The sequence below is a fragment of the Cynocephalus volans genome, chromosome 11, assembly GCF_027409185.1.
Source record: "Cynocephalus volans isolate mCynVol1 chromosome 11, mCynVol1.pri, whole genome shotgun sequence".
NCBI classification, from domain to species: domain Eukaryota; kingdom Metazoa; phylum Chordata; class Mammalia; order Dermoptera; family Cynocephalidae; genus Cynocephalus; species Cynocephalus volans.
The window spans coordinates 30,330,724-30,345,795 of record NC_084470.1 but is presented as its reverse complement, the minus strand read 5'-3'; the positions used below and the strand labels follow the sequence as shown (position 1 = coordinate 30,345,795).

The 15,072-nt window shown below is 35.0% G+C and overlaps 1 protein-coding gene across 10 annotated transcripts in view; it reads left to right on the top strand.

Moving 5' to 3' along the window:
• The window catches only part of TBC1D5 (TBC1 domain family member 5), a 539,520-nt gene that overhangs the window by 406,209 nt on the left and 118,239 nt on the right, over window positions 1-15,072 (top strand). For all 10 annotated transcript variants that reach the window (XM_063113715.1, XM_063113719.1, XM_063113718.1 and 7 more), the window contains one exon: window positions 5,166-5,272. In XM_063113715.1, coding sequence (XP_062969785.1) covers window positions 5,166-5,272 — 107 coding nt within the window. The remainder of the gene's footprint in view (window positions 1-5,165; window positions 5,273-15,072) is intronic.

Genomic DNA, 15,072 nt, shown 5'->3' with positions numbered 1-15,072 from the left:
ATCACCTCGTTTTATTTCCTCAAAGGATAATGAGATAGTGAAGGTGGAGAAAACTGAAGCCTGTGTGGTTAACTGATGTACTTCAGATTTCATAGTCAGTACTGGTGGTGCTCCTGGAGCTAATCTGCTGTCACCCTGACTTTGCTAATACTCTTTCTCCTATGCTCACATCCTAACCACTGGCAATTCTGCACTTGGATGCTTGCTTACTTACTGCCTTACAGTTGGCAACACTGTATATTTAAAGATATAAATTCTTGAGTAAAGATCTGTTATGTTGTTGTTCGATCTGTGATTAAAATAGATTCTGTTTAAAGCATGTTAAGCTTGCAGAGTAGTAAGAATAACAATTTTTAAAATATTTTTGAGCCAAAAGAGTGGGCAACTCTGAATATGAGATTGTCCTCTTTTCTAAAAATGAACTTAAAAATCTCATATTATTCTGCACATAATGTGCTAGAGAAATAAGGACTTGTCAAAGCCTACCCAAGTGTTTACAGAAGAGTATGTGTCAGTCATGGGTTTTGAGGCTGATTGTTGTTGTGATTGATGGTGCTCAGAGAGGCAGTTGTGACAAAGGGAACCAGGAAGGAAAACCCAGAAGTACAAAATCTTGCAAGGATTAAACACTAGATTAAAATCGCTTTTTGTGGAGGATATGATCATGTTTTATACTTGGCTTCCTCCAAGACTGAATAGAATAAAAGTCTTGGTGGTCTTATTTATGGTTTATTCCCCACTGTTCACCCCTTGTTTTCTGGTCTATTTGAAATCCCATTTTGTATGTGACCATTTTGTACTAGGAAAGTCAAAACCATAAGGGTCCTTAAATAGTTGAAGACACCACAGGTGGTAAATATGTATTTTTCTCTACATTTAATAAGCCCCTCAACAAATATTTTTTCAGAGCATGTGGCATTTTTGAAATGCCTTCTGCATACCAGGTACCTTGCAAGGCCCCTACACACTGGCTATATTTTCAGTGGAAAAGTGCAGTAAATTATTAGATAGCCTTAAGGTTTCCTTTTATTTTATATTTAGTCTCTGGTTTTTCGTTTTTATATGCCATTTTATAGCTAAATACAAGAATTTTTGCCTATTTCTAAATGTTTTCTATACCTGGCCTTAAGTGGTGAGGACTTTTTTCAGTGTATCTTTGAGGCTTCTCTATTGCTCAAACATAGTTGGTGTTCAAAATCATCTGCAGTATGTCTACCTTGACTTGTGTACCCTCTCTGCTAGGAACGCAGGAAAGTATAAAATATTGTGGTGAAGAGCAAGGTTTTCGGTTGTACGGACCTGGGTTCAGTACTGTCTGCCCTTCAGGAGCCCTGTAATCTTGGCTATGTTGTTTATATACTCTGCACTACCATTTCCTCATCCATAATAGGGAGCTGATGATAATGCTTTCTTTATGGAGGATTAGGAGGACTCATGGGATGTTTGTAAAATATATGGCAAGTTGCCAGGCATATTATAGGTCCTTAACAGGTGATAGCTAATATTACTTTTTTTATTTTAGGGAAATTAAAATTAAAAAGGAAGTCTACACTTTTGTGTTTTGTTATCGTTCTCAGTCCATTTTATTATTTTAAGAAAGTGTATCTCAAGGTGTTGTATTTACAGATGTTATGCTTATAGATATAGTTAGGTTTGAGTTATACATAAGTTATTGATCCTTACTACTTTAAACTTTTTCAAAACAATCATTCTCTGCTTATCTTTACTTATTTCACTACTATTTTTCTTTGTTTCTATCAGGGAAACTATTTTTTTTTTTTGGACCAGTAAGGGGATTGCAACATTCGGCACGGTGTGGTCTGCACCACGCTCAGCCAGTGAGCACACCGGCCATCCCTATATAGGATCCGAACCCACGGTCTCGGCCGTACCAGTGCCGCACTCTCCTGAGTGAGCCACGGGGCCGGCCCAGGGAAACTATTTAAATCAACTACCTCAGACCACTCCGAAACATTTGTGGGCCTTTTAAAAATAGAGACGGAGAAGTCGGTTCTGTTTAATGTGGAGGTAGCGCTATTCATCAAGGAAGAATTAATAAGCAAGATAGGGAAATATACCAGCTGACATCTATGCAACCCTTACAGAAACCCTGTAGATACACAGTAAGCATTATTGTCTGTTTTATGAATGGGAGAAATAAAGTTTTGGCGAAGTTTAAGCAGCTTCCCTGAATTCACACATATAATTAGTGACTAAACCAACATTCTAAGCTAGATCTTCTTATTCCAAATCCAGTATGTTTCCTAGGTACAACTCACCTTTGTTTTTACCTTCTCTGAATCAGCTCTTCAGGGTGTGCTTGAATATTTTGTTTATAAAGCATAAACATGCTTCATTTCAAATATAGATAGATGCCAAAACTCAGGGGTTTTTTTTCTCCCATGTCACTGGCCTGCTTTGAAAGAATAAACATTGGAGAAGGAACAATATTGCATATTAGCTGTTTATGTTCAACAAAAGTTTACTATAAAGATCAAAATTAAATTCTTATTCTACCAGGTCCCTGCTATTTTGTTTTTAAACCAGCTTGTATAATTCTCTTTTACCTACTGTAAATTGGGTGTAGTTATTTCAAGGGAGATTTAATACTTAGCATATGTTACAGTTTTTCATTAGTAAATTAGAGATGGCCTTACCTGAAGGCAGGGGACTCATATGTATTTAATGCCAATGCCAAACATAGTCTGTATATATCCAGCGTTTAGTAGATGCTCAGGAAATGTTTATTGCATGAGGCAATTGGGTGGATGGATGAATGAAAGAAAGAACGATAGCTTCTTTGTTCGTTTTGCCAGTAGAATATTAATGCATTAAATATGGCTTCCCTTACATATTTTACAGCTTCTCTTAACTTCAGAAGTTCTATCAAGTTGTAATACCATAGGGTTCTTGCTCTGGTCCTTCCAAATAAATACCTATCTATCAGGCTATTCTAAAGAATGGGAATACTGACCTTCCAGGCTGATTAAAACTAAGTAATAATGCTATCTAACTTTACTGTTTACGATGACATTTGCATCCATTATGTCATTTGATTTTCAAAAAAATGGCTTTTCAAAACAAAGACTTGTATTAGAGTACAGACCCTGCAACTAGACTTCTGAGTTTAAAATACCTGCTACACCACAGATTTACTGTGTGACTTGGGTAGGTGACTTAACTGCTCAAAGTATCAATTTTCACATCTGTAAAACAGGGATAATAATTACACCTTTATATAAGATTGTCATAGAAATTAAACAAGATAATGTAGGTAAAGTTCTTAGCATGGGGTCTGGCATAGAAAGCCTTCAATAATTTATTGTCATCTTAGTGGTAGTAATAGTAATAGCTGTTTGATGTTACACATGCACCTTCTATGCTTTTAATTTCTTCAGAGCAAGGACTCGGTTTTGTTCATCTCTACATCCTCTCCTGGTTTAGAGCCTGTCATGAATTAGGTATTCAACAAATAATTATTGAATTGAATGAGATAGGCAAATAATCTTTTTTAATCAGAAAGTTGTTTTACAAATGACTAAATTTAAGCTCACAGAGGTTATCTGAACAGGTTTTGAACAGCTGCTGTAAATAAGTCACAGAGATTATGTCATTTAATCTTCAGGCACCTTTATGAAAGGTTCAAAGGTGGTACCAGGATTCAAATCCACATCTTTGAGTCCTGCCTGAGCCCAGAACCCTTTTTACAAAACTCTGCTGCCTCTCTTACAAAATATGTAAGAATTCTTCCTTGGTCATTATAGCATTTGGGAAAATAACTTTCTGAATTATAAGATGAATTGCTTATCTAGGTTTTATTTACTTGTTAGATTTCAAAGAAAATTGTACATGAAAACATTATACCAATCTTCATATCCTAGATTTTGAATTTCTAGAAAAAAAGGACAACAGGTAACTGAACGTGAATGTAAAAAAATGAACAAATAAGAAAAGAAGTGTCTGAACAGATAGAGAAAGGGTAGGATAAGTGAGTGCTTTACAAATGAAAGCAGATGTATGAAATTACAAGCTGTCAGATCAGCAATGGAAATGAAGATGATAAAGTGGTTCCTTACATAGATTCTAATTATTCATTTTGCCCAGTCCTTTCTCCTTTTCCCATAGTGCTCATGGTATGGGGGAGGGGCTATAGCAAGAAATGGTGTTTCCAACAGCAGAAAGGAAAAAAAACCTAAGAGTCAAGAGTATTTATGATTACGAATAGTTGTTTATTTTGTGATTTGTGTTGTTTCTCTTGAGTCTCAGTTTATTCTTATGTAATATTTTTCAAGTAACTGATTCAAGTAAAGGATTCAGTTGTAGTCACAGCAAGTTGTCACTGTGAAGTTTCTTCACAATCAGTCCTATGCAGGCAGTCATTGTGGCTCACAAAACAAGCATCGTTAATGGGCCCAACTGTGACAGCAGTGGCAGATAGGTTGCCAAGAAATAAAGTAGTTTACATAGACCTGCCTGAAAAGATGTGTTTAATAATTGCGCCCATAATTAGGTTGATTTGAAAAAAAAATTAAATGACAGTCTGCAGAACCCAGTTAGACTCATCTATGAAGATTGTGACATTTTTCCTCCAAGAAATGCTGCATAGATATTCTCTCCCTAAATTTCTTGTTACTTTAGAAAAATGAGTAATTGGAAGATATTATATTTTCCTTAATTTTGAATTATGTAATATTTATATATACAAAGGAATAAATGTAACACATGTAAGTTATGAAGCATAATAATCAAGGTAAATATTATTTTATGAAAATTTTAAACTGGTTCTTTCCCATTCATAAGGTTTTTGTTACTAATTTCTAAACAGCAAACTGGAGACATTTAAACACAGCCATGTAAATGGCAATAAATATGCATGCTTCTGAGAATTTATTTATATTGCAAATACACACACATATCTGTATCTGAAGCTCTTCCTTCCAACTCACCCTGAGGATAAGTGCTAGTATATTAGATTGCAGTTAACAATACAGTATGGTGCTTCAAAGGCCGTTTGGTAAGGATCCCTTCTCCCTACTTCCTTCTATCAGATCAGTTGAGTTATTTGTTTGCTTTCTTTGACTCTAAATTGTTAGCTTTTATATTTTTATTTATGCAGAATATCTTAAATAGTATTGCATCTAAATTATTTTTTCTCTCTTACTTAGTGATCTCTAGTAACTACCAGACCTGTCTCGGCCTTCTGATGCATTACCCACTCATCGGAGATGTACACTCACTGATTCTTAAGGCTCTGTTCCTTAGAGACCCAAAGGTAAGCTTTCCCAGTAGGACATGCACAATTTTAAGTTGGATGAAAAGTAGCCTTCTCTGCATGAGTGTAAGAATTCCTAATGTGGAATTTGCCTAATAGCAGATGAATTGCCTAATGATAGAATTTGCCTACAGTCATAAACCAAAACTCACATACCTACGTTGGCCAGCAATTCAGCAGGCAAATTAAGTGAACACTACCATTAGAAACTGGAGCACACATCTCTTGTTCCTCAGAAGGTTGTTCTGCCCTCTTGCCTTCCTCCTAACTCAAGGAATAGTTGAGCTACTGCCTCTCTTTATAGCAAAACTTCATTATTATTGGTATCCCCCACAGGGGAAGACTTATGCAAGTATAGCCTCAGGGGCCATATGAAGATTAAGAAAGTAGATCTATACAAAGGACCACTTCTATAAGAGTTTATGATATAATGAAACACTGAATTATTTCATATTATGAACCTGTGTTTTTGTGTGTGGTTTAAGAGTAGCCTAATAAAATAAAGATTTAAACAGACTTTAACACTGATTTCTCTATTTGAGCGTAAAGCAATTCACCAAAATTTTCTTTACACTTCAGAGAAAAAGTGTGCTCTTTTACAACTAATGTTATATTTCTTGAAAATAAGAACATTTAATGATCTAAAAAAATCTGTGAATCCTTGCTACTTTTGAGCCAAACAAAAATATTGGATGAAATATGAGAGAGAAAGCTTCAAACACGAGTATCTTAGAATGCCAGGCACTGGATGGTAATCCCAGCCTTTGGCACTTTGGCAATCCTCCCAACAGTCATGTTGGCAGTTGTTGAACTGTCTCTGAGTCAGTCAGTCTGTCTGTGGATTCCATTGCCAAAGCTCTGTCTGATCAACTTGGGCCTCCAAGTCTAATGTAAATTTTGATTCTGAAGGATTTCTGCCCTTTCCTTGGGTGTTGACTTCAACCTTTGAGTATATCCTCTATTTTTTGTTTTGATGTAAAAGAATTTATTACTTTTGTACCTATATCCATTTTCTGTAGAAATAGGAACTTTTATATCAATTTTTGTTACACAAAGCAATTTCATTAAGCATCAGAAATATAATCCATCTTTTCTCTGACGCTTTTCTGGTAATGCTTATGTGTCTGACTATGAAAATCTAAGTTCCATATTTATATTTTTATGTACATACATATATGTAAATTATGTGAGAATATACTCTTTTACCAAAAATAACCCTCCCAGATGATGAAGTATCTATAAAAGAGGAATAAAGAATGAGGTTGCTGGTCAATGAGGTATGAGTTTTGATCTACAAACTTAAGGCAAATTCTGTCAGCTCAGAAGTAGGAATTCTTAGAGTCATATAGAGTAGGAAAAAAATCTCTAAAATAGCTATTTGAATTTTCTGATTGTATGATTTGTTTGGTTTAATAGAAGGAAGAAATGAATATGTTATCAAACCTATTGATCTTGGTAATTTTTCCCTGGCTGAATGTGGTTGATTTTCCAATGAATCACTCACTGATCTAGTTTCAAAATTCTGTATACTAAGTCCATCAGTGTTTATTAGTGGAATCTAAATGCTCTTTCAATGTTAGTGTGACTTCAGTAGTGTACTTTTTACTTCATAAAGCAGTGTACATAATAGAGGAGTGTAATGAAGCAATTCTGCAAGCATTAAAAATATAGATTCTTTAAGATTTAAGAGAAAAAAGTAATAGCGTAAGTCTAAAAAAGGAAATTCCTCACCTGTATGTTCATATTCTTACCAGCTAAAAACATGATCAGGATAATGATCCAAAATGTAGGACCTTAAACTGATATTTCTGATACAAAGAAATTGGGGAGAATTGGGAGTTGTGTTTAAAAGGTTTATGAAAACAAGTTCCTAGAATGAAGATATCTACATGAAAAGTAAAGAAAGCTGTGTATCCTTAAGAGGCTTTCAGAGGTCTAACCCAGCAAAGTAGTAGTTATAGCTGAGTGTATATAATGGCTGACCCACCCACTAATATTTAGTAAATTTCAAGTAATAATTAATGTCACTTGACACATGCACTAATGTAGGTCTGTGGCAGTGTAGAGTTCTGCAAGGAGCCTGAGTTAGGAATTGGGGCCCTGGGTCAAGCCTTGGCTCTGCTGCCAGCCATCCTCTTTGACTTTTGGGGAAGTCATGCTTGCTGAGCCTTGGTCTTCTCTTTTGTAACATTTGGAGGTTGAATTAAATTGTCTCTGATGACCCATCCAAGCATAGCATCCTTTATCTATAAAGAACTGACTTCTAACAAACTGAACTAACAAGATCCAATTCATTACTACAGAGGTACAAGTGAAAAAAACAGCAAATTTATGTACGTTATAGAAACCCACAAGTGGACAGAGTTTTCAATGTAGTTAAGGTTAATTATAAAGTCATAACAAAGTCCTTTTATGCTGAAAGGAAAAAGGAGAGGGAAAGGTAATGCTAGTACCCCTACCCATATCCTCTAAAAACCCAGACATCAGAGTGCTTTAAATGTTTTCTATTTAGTAGCAACAATGAAACACTTAAAATACTTGAATCATTCTTGATTCAGGTTGATCAGAATAAGTATATAAGCACACAAGTCTCGGTGAAGTGAACTAGTAAAAAGATGAGATTTGAGGCATGAAGGCATACTTTCTCACCCAGCTTCATGTAGCAGCAGTGTTGAGTGCTGCTGACGGATTCAAAAAAGTAGAAATAAACAAAGAACTGTGAGGCTTAGTAAGTTCATCATCAGACTTCAGAAAAGCACTTTGTCCTACCATCATCCCTAAATACCAGTGGAGATTGCTCATTTGAGAATAGATTCTGCAAGTAGAGATACCAAGCTCTAATTGTTTTATATCAAAGGTAGGGTTTAATGTGGAAAGATTTCTCATTTGGACAGCCTGAAATAATGGGCCTGTGAACTGTAATAATAGGATCATACTCCTTACAAACACTTTGACATGCTAAATTTGGTCCTCACAACAACCCTGTGAGTTAGGCAGAGTAAGTTATCTTTCCTCACTCTTTTTTGAGTTGGTAGAGTTTAAGGTTATGTTGCTTTCCCAAAGTCAGTAAGCTTGTAAGCTTCCAAGTTAGCTATAGTAGCTTCATGACCCTTGTAGGTACTCATTCCGTCCTCAGACACCTGGCATCTATTCTACCTTCTCCATAAAACCATTCCCAAGTTCAGATAGGACATGTCCTCCCCTTTGAGTCCCCATTGCACCTTGTATTTTATCTATATACATATGTATTTTTGTCAGTTATTTCTCCTTAGAACTGGATCCTGCTTAATTTTTAGCACTTAGCTGTGTGTCCTGCATGTGCTTGGTATTAAGAAAATAATAGTAGAATTGAATTCTGATTCAAATTCTATGCCTCTTTCCAGTACACCACACTGACATCAATCTAGGTGGACCTCACTCACCTAGCATATCTCTGGAACCCATGTCAATATTCCACAAAGGACATAGCCAGTCGTGTATTTTTTAGCTACCATTTTTATCAAGATAATGACTTAACCCTACAACTTGAATTTAAAGAGCATCTAGTTCCTTAATTTGCTATGTGTCAAAATTATTTAAAAACCTATTACCACCTTCAAATATTATGGAATAAAAAAGACACAGCAAAGAATCTAGATAATATACTTTAGTAAGACTATCAGAATTTCAGAACTGCAAAGAATCTAGACAGTCTAATACAGCTTCCTCCTTTCATAGATGAACAAATTGAGAATCAAGGTGAAGCTTAGAGACTTATTCAAGGTCACATAGCTTGTCAGTGGCATAGCCAGCAATTGAACCCAGGTCTTCAGACCACCTTTCCACATAAGAGCTGAAGCTTCATTAGTTTTAAAAATAGTAGAATCTTACTTACATATTTCACACATAAATTCTTCTATTTGTAATGGACATTTATTTGTGTCTGTAGTAAATGAAACTGCCATGTATGTAAGTGGCCCAAGAACTATTTGAAATTTTGAAAATGTATGCTTTATGAAGAGACCGAATGTCAAATATCTGTTTGTAGCATCCTGTGCTCTGCACACTGTAAGTAGTTTCTATACTTAGCTCTTCAGACCATGATCCTAATTCTCATTTTCTTGTCTTTATCATGTTGGAACTACTGAGCAGATTTTCAAAAACAATCCACTAAATGAAGTTGAAGGAATAGAAGGAGGACAGTCTGAAAAATCTGAAGTGATTAAAAAACATTGTTGTAGCTAGTTGTTCAAATTCAAAAAAAAAAAATTTAAAAACCCAATTAGAAACAAAAGTCATAGAAAATGTGAACATATTGTGTTCCGTAAATAACCAGATGTTCTCTCCTTCCTGAAGGCAGTAAGGGCTAGGAATAAAGGTTTAAAACTATTGTTTTAAGTTAACTGTGAATTTTGCAAATCTGTTTTTACCCTTTAGCAAATAAAAGTCTAATACAGAAACATAAGCAAAGTAATTTTCATTTTTTGGTGCTCTCTTATTTGTGTTGTGTGTTGAAGTGTTAACCTTATCACAAAGACTTATTACAAATGAAATACCGTACATGGATTACCACTTCAGATTATGCAGTAAGAACTTGACAGCTACTGTTTGTTTTGAAGAGTAGAATATTCGGGAAAAAATTTTTCTGATAAGTTTGCAAGCAACCCTTTAAGCAGTGACTGTTATTGTTAATGGAAGAAAATTACTAGAAACAAGACAGTTTAATTTCATAGTCATTCTTGTACATAGAAACACAGTATAAAAAATATGTACAGTATTCTTATGCTTGGTCAATTCTGATTTGTTTTTTGTTTGGGGTTGTACTAAATTTTGCCTTTTTAAATTATAAAAAGTCTGAATTTCAAATTTCAGCTTTTATGCAGGTAATTAAATTTTTACTCATTTAATTCTCAGAATAACCCACTGTACCTGCAACATTTTTGTCAATGTCAAATAACTTTGGTAAAATGTCATATATCAAAATTGGAAAGTAATGAATGGATTCAAGCCTACTACCAGTCAGGTGACAATGTAAGAACGAACGTGTTCCTTTTCAGTAGTGCTGTTGTAGTCTTTTGTTCTCCAGGCGGTAAACAAACCTAAAGCCACACATACTAACTCTTTGAGGAAGATGCACTGTGTCCCTTTATTTATTTTTCATGATTCTTCCATTAGAGGTTCTATTCAGATTTTCTAGTATATTTCTGATCCAATTTTTTGTTACGATTTCATGTTACATAAAGATTGCCTCTCTACATCTTTTTCACCCCTAAAATTGGAACATTTCTTTGAAAACTGCCATTCTTTGAGAATCATTTGATTTTGTGTTTATTCTGTTAGTGACACAAGAAAAGCTGTTTTTTCATTGTTTCTAAGCTGTGTGACTAATGTCTTTCTTTTTATCACTAGATTACAAACCAATGAATGTTTATTATAGTTATTTAGATATTAGTATGTTTTCACATTCAATCAGAAATGTAAACTTTTCAATACAGATTAGCATAAATAATCTTGTTTTACTTCTGAGTAAATGGTGGCTATAAAACAAAGATCTGTGAGGAATAATATAAAAATCTTTATTAAACTAATATTTGCAGTTTATCATGTATTGCTTTTAGACATTCCACAATGTAGAATCGTACGTTTCCTGAAATATATTAAAGGTTTCCTAGGAGCCTTAAATAATTTTGAATGTTTCATAGTATTTTGAATTCATTAATTTATTTAACTAGTCTTTATATCCTTTATGCATCAGGCACTGTTTAGATCATGGTGATACAGTGGTGTATTAGTCTGTTTCTGTAGTTTATGACAAAATACTTGGAACTGGGTAATTTATAAGAAAATGAAATTTATTGCTTACAGTTTCAGAGGCTAGGAAGTACGAAGTCTAGGGAACACATCTGGTGAGAGTCTTCTTTGGTGGTGGCACATGGGGTCTCACATGGCAGAAAATGGTGCAGAGAGAGACTAATTTGTCATGTGCTGTTGTTTTAAAGTTCTCAGAACCATGCCCCTGACTACTATTATTAATCCATTCACTATCATCCTACAATCTAATCACCTCATCAAGGCCCCACCTTTCAATTACTATAATAGGACTTCCACCCTCTTTTGGGGAGACATTTAATCCAAGGCAAATGCTGAACAAAAAAGAGATATGCCCTTTACCATAATAAAAAAGTAAACAAACAGGAAAGTATTTAAAGATTATGATGTGTTATAAATAATTCAAATAGGGTATTATCATTAAAATAATAAGTGGTGGTAGAATCTGGGCTGAGTGAAGACCTAATTTAGGGTAGATTAGTCAAAAGACCCTCCCTGATGAGTTACCATTTCAGGTGGGACCTAATGGAAGAGAAGAAACCAGCCAGGCAAAGAATAGAAAGAAAGGCCCCCAAATAGCAAGTGCAAAGCCTTCAAGGTTGGAAAGAGCTTAGGCTGTTGGTGGAATTGAAAGAAAACCAGTATGGCTGGAACCAGGAACCAGAGGAACCTGCCTGAAACAGGTTGATGAATCAGGAAAGGCTTGTTATTACTTTATTCTTCCTATGCAGTCTTACATGATAATATGAAATATCATTTTTAAGACCACATTTTGAAACAACAGAAAGATTGCTGGATTCTTGGTGACTTTTGCTGATGATTAAGAACTCCTGTTGTTATAAACCATTTTTGGTTTCAGCCAGAAGTTCCAAGAAATTGTCTTAAATGAATTGGTAGTCACACTCACTGCTTCAGACCTCTACACTGCCACATGGGTTGGGCCAGTAGGTCATGTTTGATGTAAAAAGACTGTGGCCAGGACTCTGAACTCTTGGATGTACATAGATTACTTTGATCTTTTAATAAACAAGCTTGGCTGCCTTCTATTACAACCAGTATCAGTCAGTTTTGCTTTCCTTTATGTCAGCATCATCCTCCACTGTATAGTGACAAGGAAACCAGATCATTCTGTGTCACCTATCAAAATGAGACCTTTACTAGGTCAGTGACTAGATCACTAACAACACTAACTTAGTGTCTGCCACATGTGGGAAGCTCAGCCTGCTGTGTTTATTGGTCACATCAATCCTTTTCTTGAAAGGTAGAATGAGGAAGCTAGACCACACAATTTCAGTAGACTCTTTTGGATATATTTTAACAAGATTCAGTTCACTTCAACAGATATGTTTTTTAGTAGCTTCTGTGTGCAGAGCACAGAATTGGTCCATGATATTAGGACACAGTACCCTGTAGATGTGAACAACTGATTGTTACAGAAGGTAAAAGGCATGAGAGCATTGCAGAAAGGGCGGCTAGTTTGGACTTAGTCAGAAAGGCTTCCTAGGGGAAGAGGAATTTTAGCTGGGAGTTGAAGAATTTTGGGGGGAGATGTTATTCCAGCTTGAAAAACCAGAGGAAGCAGAGCTCCTAGACATTGCTGAAGCAAGTGGCCAGGCTGGGCCAGGCAGTTATCTATCCAGAGTCACTCAGTGACACCCCCCCTCAGGGACCTAAAGAATGGCTGTATCCCCCTGCCAGAACTTCAGGTATCAGTGTATGCAAATACTAATTATTAAAAGTCTGTGAATGTGCAAGTGGTCACATTTAATAATATTTTATTTGGCATTAATTGTATAGTGTTCCAACTTGAATACTATTATTCATCATAAATAAATGTTTTGTGTGTCTTTGAAAAGTCAGTGTGAAAAGGATGTCAGTCCCATGATTTTTATTAGATTTATTGGCTATAAGTAGTTACTCATGGTAACAATATTTGCTGAAAATAAACATGTCTTTTTTAGATCTTTTAAAGTCACTCTGGGGAAGATTAGTGATTTTTATCTTGGGCAACCAGAGAGAGCTATGAAACTCTGTGGAAGTGATTGCTCTGCATCTTTTAGAGGGGAGGTTCCTTTGCAGAGACAACTTAACTCATTAGAGTGGTAATTTATTTTTCCTCAAATAACTAAAGAAGAGCCTCAAACCCATGGGCTAATTCTGTTCTGATTAACAGTAAGCAAAGCAAAACTCTGCAAACCAATCTCCTGCTTTTTATTTGATATCTTACAAGTAAAGAAAATCTACAGTTTTTAGGGAGAAATATTTATTTTAAATAGTAGCTTTTAAAGCCATTGATACTATGCCTGTGTATTCAGGAAGTCACCGAAGCCCCAAATGTAAATATATTAAAACACATTACAGTGAAGTGATTGTGATATGTCCCTGAGGTCAAAGAATGAAGTGGCTACCCTGCTTTACCACTGACTTTCTGTTTTACCTCCAGGGAAATCATTTAACCTTTTGCTGCCTTAAATTCAGGTTCATTAATTGTTTTTCAAATGATGATAGGTGGCTGGTAAGGCCTTAATTAGCCTATAATCTGTAAAAGTCATTTCTAGCTCTAAGTGCTGTGACAACCTGGCTAATCACTGGTAACACTTTCCTCTGTGTAACCTAGATGGAAAAAAGAGAAAGAAAGAATTCACTCAAAGTACCATCAATGAGGCCTGGAGGGACTGCCACCCATTGGGGAGCAGCAGCCCCGATTCAAGATCAGCCTTTCTTTTTATTGATAAGACAAGGAAGTTTCACAAGAAAAATTAGTTGATTCAATCATCAAAGAAGGACATAAAAACAGGCAGTGTAAAACTAGTAACAGCAGTAAATTAACAATGTGACATTCCAGAATGGAATTTGTAAAAAATTAGGTCAATTCACCAACAAACAGCTTGTCCTTAGTAAACATTTTCTTTTTTACATACTTCTTACAGCAATTTCCTTAGCATATTTAAACAGCATTCAAGCAGTTTTCTTAACATATCTAAAGAATAATCAGTAGGTTAAATAGTCAATAGTCATTCAAGCTGGAATCAAACCAGCAACCTAAAACACAGTACACAGTACCATCCCTAAACAGTGATTAGAATTGATTAGATGGCTTTTGCCAAACTTATCTGTGGACTTTCGCCCCCTACTCAAGAGCCTTTTGGCTCATTCATGCATTACCTAAAAAATCCTATTCTAAGATCAAAGGAGAATCAAGATTTTTAACCCACTACAAATCACTTATCTTATTGTATATGAAATAACTTGTTCAAAAAGAAAAAGATACTACTTTGAATGTTTCTGTGTCATCTTAATGTTATAATTTAAGGAAGTTGGAGAAAATTATGTTATATGAAATAAGCCAGGCACAGAAAGTGAAATACCACATGAGTATTTATTGTCCCACAAATACTCATTTGTGGGACAATAAATAAATAGTTGAACTTTTAGAAAGAGAGTTGAACTGTGGTTACTAGAGGCAGGAAGGGGAGAGGAGTGGGGGGAAATGAGAGGTTTGTTAATGAACACAAAATCACAGCAAGAGATGCAAAATAAGTTCCATTGGTGTACAGTCGAGCTAGGCATCTATAATGAACAATAATTTACTGCATCCTATCAAATGGCTAGAAGAGAGGAGATCAAATGTTCACATCACAAAGAAATGTTTAAGTTTTATAGTGAAGAATATGCTATTTACCCTGATTTGATCATCACACATTGTATACATATATTAAAATACAACTCTGTACCCCATTAACATGTATAATCAATATGTTCAATTTAAAAAAAAGAAAAAGAAAATTATAAACCACAAATTATGGCCAAAAGATTATAAACTTAAAATTGACAAAATAGAAAAAAAGTAATTATTTTTAATATAAATAGTTATGGCCATACAAATAATCGACTTGAGTATATTAGCTTAGTAGGTATATTACTGCTAATTTAAGATGTTAAAATCTATTGACTTTGTAGGAAGAAAAGCCAATACATTCAATTATTAAACT